Raw genomic sequence first — 9893 nt, forward strand, 5'->3', positions numbered from 1 at the left:
AGAGTCGAGATCATGAGCTCCGATGTGGTGGCTACTAGAAAAATCATTAGCACCTTGCGTTACTGTAACATATTTGTTGTATATATATGCTTATATATACTCCGGCATATTATAATGGTTGACTAAATGGCATGTACTTCCTTGTAGAGATGATAACCGGATTAGGACTTCAACAACAAGGACGTCACTATGATCTTGTCTACCTATGGATCCGAGACACTACTACATATTGATTTTCACCGCCGGCCCTAAACCCATTTTACCACCAGTTTAGGTGCCGGCAGTGATAATGGATTCCATTTTCACCGCCGGCACGAGCAACAGGCCGGTGGTGAAAACCATTTTCACTGCCGGCCCTATAGCCCGCTGCGCCTAACCAAATTAGGGCCAGCGGTGAAATATTTTCACCGCTGGTTCCTTAAGAACCTGCCGTGAAAATAGCGGTGCTGAAAATAGTTTCCGTATTAGTGAGATGGCAAGAAGACCTGCGTTAATTGGATTATTCTGAAGTGATGTATGCTTTGGTCATTCTTGATTTATCAGCTCATGCAAAATAATGTACTCCTAATATTATAGATATTAATATAATGTATATCTAAGTCAAATATATTATTATGTCTAGAGGCTATCACAAAGGTACAATAAATAAAATCACGCACCTATGAGGATTTTGGGTCCATTTGATGCAGTGTTGTAATAAAAAATGGGCTTCATGCTGGAAATTTAGTTAAACTTTTAGTTGAAGCAGAAAAAAAAAAGATAAAACCTTAACTTGTCCATAAAAGATCTTTATGGATATGCAAGGTGTAGATTCTACATCAAAGAACAAGGGTGTGAATAATACACGTGGATGTTTAACGTCACTAGCTAGATGGATCCGATCCTACACCTCATTCAGATGAGTTTCAAGTTTCATCCGGTATTCCAAATTGTGCCATCAATTTACAGGACCACACATGATAGAACTTTCAACAAACATTCTGAAACACTGTGGATAAATGTGATCGAATGGTACTTATGATAGAGTACAGTTGATGTAATTTTATTATTTTGATAGTATTTGAACTTTTAACAGTCCAACAATTAGCTTTAATAATATTACAAGCAATCACATCTTCTAATAAGTCCTCCGGCGGTTGTTCCTATCAAAGCAGCAGTCAAAGTCTTCTGAAATTTCAGCGAATGGCCATATCATTTGATTATGTACTGCGACCAAACAAAAAATATATTCTGTCAGGTTATCATAAAACACTTACCACAATGTTGGTGCTTCGGGTTGTTCTTTGGCTACGTGCTGTGGCTGGCCCAGCTCCAGACGAACTAAAGGTATATCCCAGTCTGGACCAGCAATGTTGTATGAAGTAGCAGAACTTGTATCTTCCCCATCTACTCCTTGTCCATGTTCCGCTTTTTTCTGCAAATTCAGGTTCTCTTGGCGAACAATGTCAAATTTATGGTATATTTCCTCGTTCTTTTGATGCAAAATATTTTCCTGCAATAATTCAATCAGGGATTTAAGCATAGTTCCTTCGTAAAAATGGTTATTATAAAATGCTGCTCGATCAACCAACCTTCTTGTTCAACTCTTCAATTTTATCAATTATTTGTTGATCCTGTGAAGAGAGATGTTAATGACATTCTACTGGCACTTCATCTCCGCACAGAGAAACAACTAGTGATTACCTTTTTCCGCCGAATCTCACGAAGGCTCATTTCCAGCAGGTTCTCCAATCTCTTTAAGTCTTCAACTTCCATGCCTGAAAGATTTTGTCCGAGCAATTGCCTGCAGTAGCTTATTGAAATTATGTATCATTCCAACTTTACACCTATGTAGTTGTTCAGTTTCTTTTATAGTTTATTTGTGTGGTTTTGACTCCCCTATATGTATGTTTTAATATACATATATATTATATCACTCATATGTCCCTAATGTTTGGACAAATGACATACATTTTTCAATCTACTATCCTTATTAGGGGGAAATCAGTGAGAGCTTAGTTATTACTTAAATGTCAAAACATTAGAATCATATATGTTGGACCCAACGTAAAAACATCATAAAATGAAAAAGCATTACAGGTGAACAGCCATATATATTATTGTGACAATTAAAGTTGTGGCTGCACACTGAAATGACCTTGGTTTCTTATACTCACTGATGTAATTCAACAGTTTCATTATATTTCAGGTGGGGCCGAGGATCATACATATGATTTTCTTGCAAGTTATGTAGTTGCTGCCTCAAGTTTGTTGCCTCAGCTTGCCAAAACTGCATGAACAGTAAGTCGGACATCAAATAGATGAAATTTTAAGGCATGAAATTTTATAAAATTAATACCGAAGAGGGACACATGATTAAAGAAATATATTTACTATTCTTTTTCCACACTAATGCTTCAACTGCAGGTGCCCAAGAATTAACAAAAAGGCATCAACATATGCCAGGAATTCGGCAGTTACTTTGTGAGCACGCAGCATGTTTTGAAGGAATTGGAATCACTGCTGGAAAACTAGCCATCATTCAAGAGTATTAGGCCCCGTTTGGGAGGGCTTCACCGGCGGCTTCACGAGCGGCTTCAGGTAAAGCCCTCCCAAACGTTTGTTTTGGGACCGGCTTTACGTGTGAAGCCGGTCCTGAAGCCATCAGCGGCTTACACAGGCAAGATGAAGCCATGAAATTGTGGCTTCACGCGGCTTACACATTAATCTAACAAGTGAAGCTGTTTTGCCAAACATTTTCTAAAACGGCTCCAACTCCACCAGAAAAGCCGCTCCATCTGAAGAGCCAGAGCCGGAGCTGTTTTTGGAAGAGCCGGAGCTGTGCCAAACACACCCTTAGTATTGGCTTAGTAAGTCCGTACTAATGCTAGGATTGGCACCGGGCATAATAGTCATCTATCCCGGACTTTAGTACCAGGCCAGCTAGTAACAACGAGCCACAGAATGTATAAAATTTTATTTTATTCGTAGTCAATTAGCCTATGGCCATGTTTAATTTCCAAAAAAATTCCTACAGTATTAAATGGAGCATTAAATAACTCAATAAATCTTCGGATATATGCATGGAGTATTAAATACAATTGAAAAAATAACTCATTACACAGTTTAACTATAAACGACGAGACGAATCTTTTAATTCTAATTAGTCTATATAATTGGACATTAATTGTTTAAAAACAACGAAAGTGCTACAGTACCAAAACTCAAAAAAAATTGCGAACTAAACAAGGCCTATATTTTATCCATGTATCATCTATAGTAATGAATTTCTATGTGAAACTATGTTAGCAAAAATATTAATTCCTTATACATAGGTCTTGTTTAGTTTGTGGAATTTTTTCGGTATTGGTACTGTAGCACTTTCGTTATTATTTGGCAATTAATGTTCAATTATAGACTAATTAGACTTAAAAGATTCGTCTCGTCATTTACAGTTAAACTGTGTAATGAGTTATTTTTTAACATCATTTAATGCTCCATGCATATGTCTGAAGATTTGATGTGATGGGTACTGTAGAAAATTTTTTGGGAACTAAACATGGCCATAGTCTGGTTTTGTATGCTAGCTAGCTAGTCCGATGGATTTTTAGTTGCCTCTTGTATCTAATGTCTGCTTCTTAAGTCAAAGTAAATGTTGGGTGCCCACATTTACGTGAGAAAAGGGTATATCTTATTACTGCCTACTTCATATGTTCAAACTTATGTAGTTCTGTCCTAAGTCAAACATGTCTAAAGTTTGACAAAGTTTATAGAAAAAGTACAACCACCTGGTCAGCAGGCAGCATCTACAAAATGCATTGATAGTGTATTTATTATTTGGTACATGCAGTAACGAATGAGTTTGTAGACATACACATATATACAAACATGCAATTTTGTGTTTGTGTGTGTATGCTTGTGTATATCAAACTCCATATTGAAATTAATATATTTTTCAATAAATCTTGGTCAGTCATAAATGTTTGACTTAGGGCGAACCAAAAGTGACCAATAATAATGGAATGAGTATGTTCCTGCATTGTTCTCCATAATTTGATTTTCATGCAAAGCTAAGCTCAAAAATTGTACATATAATTAAACTTGTGGCTTATTTAACTACACTAGTATAGGGATCTTTAGTTCCGGCCATTGCTCCAACCAGGACTAAATCGTTTCACATAAAAGGACGTTGTCCTTCCGGTTAGCTGAGCTATGAGCACAGCAAGCTACTCACCACTATTCATGGCGCCGGCTAGCATGGGGAAGGTTATGCTCATTTTTTCTATGATTTTGTGAAGATTTCACCCACCCATGTGTTCTAAAGGTAAGGAAGTTCATCCTCTTTTCATTCATATCTAGTATTCTTTATTTCATGCTTTGGAAAAAGGGAAATTGAGAGTCGAAAGGACAAATCAATATTATTAAAGAAACGGGTCTCTCACTCGGCAACTGAGGTTGTAGGGTGTCAAGAAATTCCAATACACCACAAAGTTGCTATATCGCCATTTGTGATACTTCCTGACATGAGCTTACCAATAGTTATGGACTCACTTAGGAAAGTTCTATAAAAGGAGAAAAGTATGACTAACATGTTGAAAATGTAGTTCCAGTCATCACACAACTATACCTCAATCACCACTACTTTGAATTCATCCGATAACTAATTTTTTTCATTTTTCATTAGGCCTATGATTTGGAAAAAGTTTCGTGAAAACCATGTAGGTCAATTCAGCGACAAACTTAAATTGAACATAGACTTTCCGATACATACTGGATGTTGCATTTGCATGTTTCATTTACTTTATTATACATTCATATGGATATCAGATGTCTAATTTCTTTTATAATGTTTGAGGCAGACATAGGGCTATAATTTATGCGCATACTATGTTTGCGAGAACATTCACGGTCTAGTAGATCCTAAAAAGATGTAAACTACTTGGCAAATGAAAGTAAGTAAAAAAAGTTCTGTTAATGTTTCAATTCGTTTAGTAAATTATCATAATGAATATTTTCAAATTTTTATAGATTGATAGCATGCGGGACCAGCTCCTTCCATATGGAATAGTTTTGGCAATTTAAGGAGTCATATTAGGATTTATTTATGAGCAGGTCGTCAACAAAGAGGATGTATTCCACTGATGGAATCACAATATTAGATAACAATAAAAGAAGTAAATATTAGAATAATTATAATAAAAGACTTTGTTGCAGTGTGTGTTATATATGTTTCACTTTGTATGTCTATATATGTATATATCTATGTTTCACTTTATTGCACCGGTAAATTTCACTATATATGAATATGTGTGTGTGTTAGTGGATTTCATTTTCAGCTCGAACATGAACGTATAGAAGTATAGAAGAATACGTAAACGTGGATACAAAAACATAAATGAAATAAAAAATTAATGGAAAGTTTTTACTGGGACTAAAGGTGGCCCTGCCACGCATGAGCTAGGGTGTCCCTTAGTCCCAGTTGCCTGATCGGGACTAAAGGCCGAGCTTTTAGTTCCGGAATGGTGGTCTTGGTGGGGAAACCGGGACAACTAACATTGTACTCGTACAAATTGGCCAAAACACCCACACGCATGAGATATGTTGAAAGAAGCTGCGGAAGAATTTGCCAACGATATTACTATTGAAGCATTTCAGTATGAACTCAATAATGAGAAATCAAATCAAATGGAAGTTAAAATTGATAGTATTGCATCAGACCTTAGCCTCGGTGCTTGCGCTCATGAGTTGATTTCCCTCTGTCATGTGCTGGTACCTTTCGACTATGGACGTCATGCTGATTCAAACGGAGCGCCAGTCATTTTGTCAAAGAAATTACTGTTAGTTTATTACATGGGAGGAAGATAATGACTAGATTTGGGGTGTGTGTGTGTGTGTGGAAATGAACTGCTTGTCTACCTTCTGCTTATTTACACACGGCATGCAGAGCTCTTAAGGTGGGTTTCAGAAATTATCATTACAATAAGATGGTGTTACATATATATCTAGAAAGTATGATACATTAGATAACATTAATTTACAGGTGGATTTGACATCCCCAAATTGGAGCTATTTTAATGCCATGTGCAGAAAGATGATGGTGCTATTAGTGCTAAACGTTAGGCACCTAGATTCCATTTATTGGGTTACCAAGATCAACTCTCTCTCTCTCACACACACACAAGCGCGCGCGCACACATTATAACCATGAAAACTCTTGAAGAGGTGGTTTCTGGTAGTAGGTAATGTGGAAACACTGAACATATGATTGGGTGGAACCATTATTGGTTGTACGGTTGAATGTTTAATTTGACGAGAGCTAAATAAAAGGATAATGGAACTTTTCATTTCAATGAAAATGGCTAATTCTTCGAGAACCACATAACGAACAGAAAGAATGGGGTACTTGTAGATTCTCTTATAAGTTTGAGAAGGGAAAAAGGATATAGAGACTTATTACACGGATCGTAGAATACGGGAGATCCAGGATATAAGAACAAAAAGAAAAAAATATAGCATTAGGACTCATGTCCACTTCGGGTTTGTTGTAGAATATAATATGCATGCAATATTTGGACAGTAATCTAACACAAGATTATTTTCTAATTGATAACAGCTTACTGTAGTTTATTCAGATGTTAATGTCCACACTTGTTGGTACGAAGAAAGAAACAAAAGAGCTTTAACAAAACGAACACTAGTTTTCCCTCTTGGCTATATTAATGCCTTTTCCATAGTTCATTTGTTTTTACGAAGAAAGAAAGAAATAAAAGAGCAAACTGGACTCTCCTAAGTTACATATATATGTGTCTGGGAACAAAAAAAAAAATAAAAAAGGGGATGCCAAGGAAGATATATGGATAAAGATGAACTCATACTACAATGGATCAATCAACGAATTATTAGTTTTTCTTAAGTACGAAACATAAAAAGACCTACCAATCAAATCATCAGACGACAATGGCATCATAGTAGTTAAATTTCTTGCTATTTTTAAAACAAGCAATGATTTCACGGTCCATCAATCAAAATTCTAATCGGAGCCCATATAAATCAACCGGAATCCTAATCGAAACCCAAAAAATCAATCCAAATTCCAATCGAAATCCGGACAATTAATACCTCGTAGGATCACAACACGGCTTGTACATGGAGTGAAATAATATAAAATTAGTGATCTCAAACGTACGGACACAATACTAGTTTCCTGCTAAAAGACCCTCACACAGCATGCAGTTGTACTTTAGATACAACAGCGGGAGAATATCACCTGGTGTTGGAGAACTCGTAGAGCCGGCCTGCTCTGGAGAAGACGAGCACACCGACCTCGGCATCGCAGAGGATGGCCAGCTCCCTAGCCTTCTTAAACAGTCCGGCCCTCCTCTTAGAGAAGGTCACCTGCCGGTTCGTCTCGTTCTCGATCCGCTTGATAACTGTCTTTCCCCGAACCATGGTGACACACGTTCTGGATTGAAGCAGCAGGGCACACACTCGTCAACCAGAGGTGAGGAGATTTGATTATCAACTCAGATGAGGAAGGTGGATCATACAGACCTCGTGGGGGAGGGGGAAAAGGGGGTTAGAAAGAAGGAGGCAGGGGTGGTGGGGGGGTTGGGGAGGGGGGGGGGGGGGGAGTATATGATGTAGCCCTTGATAGGTGACTGCAATATATTGACACTAGGTTTGAAAATTACAACTAGCTCGGTGCACCCATTTTAAAGCTCGTACGACTTATCAACTCAGTCCCGTTTCCTCCTTTGTTCAACTTGGTGGCGGCCACGTGCACAGCACTCCTGTCGTACTTGATCCTGAACTTGAAAAGTTTGTCATTTTGATTAAAAAAATATGAACGTCAGGTAGAGCTCGACTTGTTTAGTTTATGGACATATTGTCTCGTCCAAATTAGTTTAGGGGGTTATATAGCGCATTCATTTACTTATTTGCGTCACTGCTTTGCTTGCGTGCAGTATATATACAGATAAGATGAAAAATAGAAGAGTAAGTTGGCTTCCAAGTGCCTGACTCTACAAATGCGTCGTGAATGGGGAAAACAAAAGGGACGAGTAGGCCACTTTATAAGAGATTGTTTGAGAGAACTTTTGTAACAGCTTTTAGTGTTGACTAGCTAGTGCGTGTTGCTACGGGCAATTATAATAGACCTACGCAATACGTTTATTCACTTCATGCACTGGCACTACTAGAAAAATCGGCTTAATGCACCGGTTGCAAGAAGCTTTTGGTACCGGTTTATTGAACCGGTACCCCCAAATTGGTACCAAAGGCTCAGCTTTTGGTACCGGGTAAAACAACCGGTGCCTAAGCCTTCAAAATTCACGCAAAATATTCTCTTTAGTTGGGACTTGAACTCGCGACCTCTAGCCTCGCACGTTGCTCCTTTACCATCTCAGCTACACAATTGTTCTGATCGAGTAGGAGATATTTTCCTTTAAAGGTAACCAATGGATGACCCTAAGGTACCGGTTGGTGGTACCATCCGGTACCTAAGGCTCCTAAGGTACCGGTTGGTAACACCAACCGGTACATAAGGCTCGTCTATAGGTACCGGTTGGTGGTACCACTCGGTACTAATATAAAAGTTACCAACCGGTACCTATGGAGAGCCTTAGGTACCGGTTGCTAATACCAACCGGTACCTAAGGCTCATTCATAAATTCCATCCACCCCAAAAGTATCGGTATAGAGATGAACCGGTACATATGCTAGCATAGGTACCGGTTCATCTCCATACCGGTACTTTTGGGGTGGATCTAAGGCTTGTTTTCTAGTAGTGAGGCCGTATCCGATTGAGATTTGAATTCCCGTTGATGGACGAAGAAAATATTGCTTGCTTTTACAATGGTAGAAATACCGCCCCCCACACACACACACATTTGGTTTGGACCAGGATATGGGCCATTCTAGTTTTATCTGTGCAAACCTTGCATTATTGTATCTCTCTTACAAGTTTGTTTGGGCACAAATTTAAATATGTGCTTCACGAACATGGGAGCCCTCGTCCTCCCATGTCGGCAGCTCGAGGAGGCGGCACTTCGAGTCTTTGCGTCATTTGGATGGTTACCGTCGAGTCGATTAGGTTTCCATCAATCATGAGAGAAACTTGTTTAGTTTATTTACCTCGCTCGGACTTGTTTGTGCGAGTATCTATCCTTCATCTAAAAAAACGCACATGGGAGCCAGCAACAGGAAGTGCGACGAACATGTGACATGGCCAACTCAGTAGCAACTATTGAAGTCTAGATCAAGGCATGTATCTAAATAGCGTAAATTTTCTTTATGCCATTGAAAATTTAACTCATCCCTTCTATACCATTGAAATTTAAATCATTTATTTAGTACCATTAAACATTTAAATTCATCTCTTATGGACATTGCGGTTACTTTTTAAGAAAAAAAAACAGATCCTAACACCATTATTAGAGCGGGCGTGGCCAAAGTCTTTCTTCAAATTTCGCCCTTCGCTACCCATCTCCTCAATCACCGGCCGTCCCCACAACCTACTCCCGGCCGAGTGTTTCCATGCAACTGCATGGACCCCACGCTGCGCTGTTCCCGAGAGCGGGGAACGGGTCTGGCGCCTAACCCCGCTTCCTATCGAGCCTGCCATCAGCCTCCCCTCAAATCATCTGTCTGCCGCCCTTTGGCCTAGGGATGTAAATGATATGGATATTTTATGACCGTATTCGAATTCAATCTGATTTGGAAGAATTTTTATATGTCCGTATCGGATTCCGGGTTTTCAGTATCCGTAACTGATCCGTATTCGAATACTAAAATTTACATTTCTATGATGTCGATATCTATTATAATTTTATTCGGCAAAAACTAACAATATTGATATCAAACTTCATATTCAATCATAAATATGAAAACAAATATAATATAATTAATATTCGTTC

General features: G+C 38.5%; 1 protein-coding gene across 2 annotated transcripts; it reads right to left on the minus strand.

Moving 5' to 3' along the window:
• Window positions 1-965: 965 nt before the first annotated feature.
• On the minus strand, window positions 966-7569 carry LOC120704716 (MADS-box transcription factor 23-like). Of its 2 annotated transcripts, none has more exons than XM_039989199.1 (7): window positions 7247-7569; window positions 5698-5773; window positions 2208-2269; window positions 1684-1783; window positions 1572-1613; window positions 1257-1492; window positions 966-1167 (listed from the first exon to the last, which is right to left on the minus strand). In XM_039989199.1, coding segments are annotated over exons 1-7 (699 nt in total). In that variant the 5' UTR covers window positions 7429-7569; the 3' UTR covers window positions 966-1166. The 2 variants fall into 2 exon arrangements, with proteins under 2 accessions (XP_039845133.1, XP_039845134.1); XM_039989200.1 differs by having other exon boundaries at window positions 967-1164.
• Between the last annotated feature and the right edge of the window lie 2324 nt (window positions 7570-9893).

Source organism: Panicum virgatum, chromosome 4K (genome assembly GCF_016808335.1).
Source record: "Panicum virgatum strain AP13 chromosome 4K, P.virgatum_v5, whole genome shotgun sequence".
NCBI lineage: Eukaryota > Viridiplantae > Streptophyta > Magnoliopsida > Poales > Poaceae > Panicum > Panicum virgatum.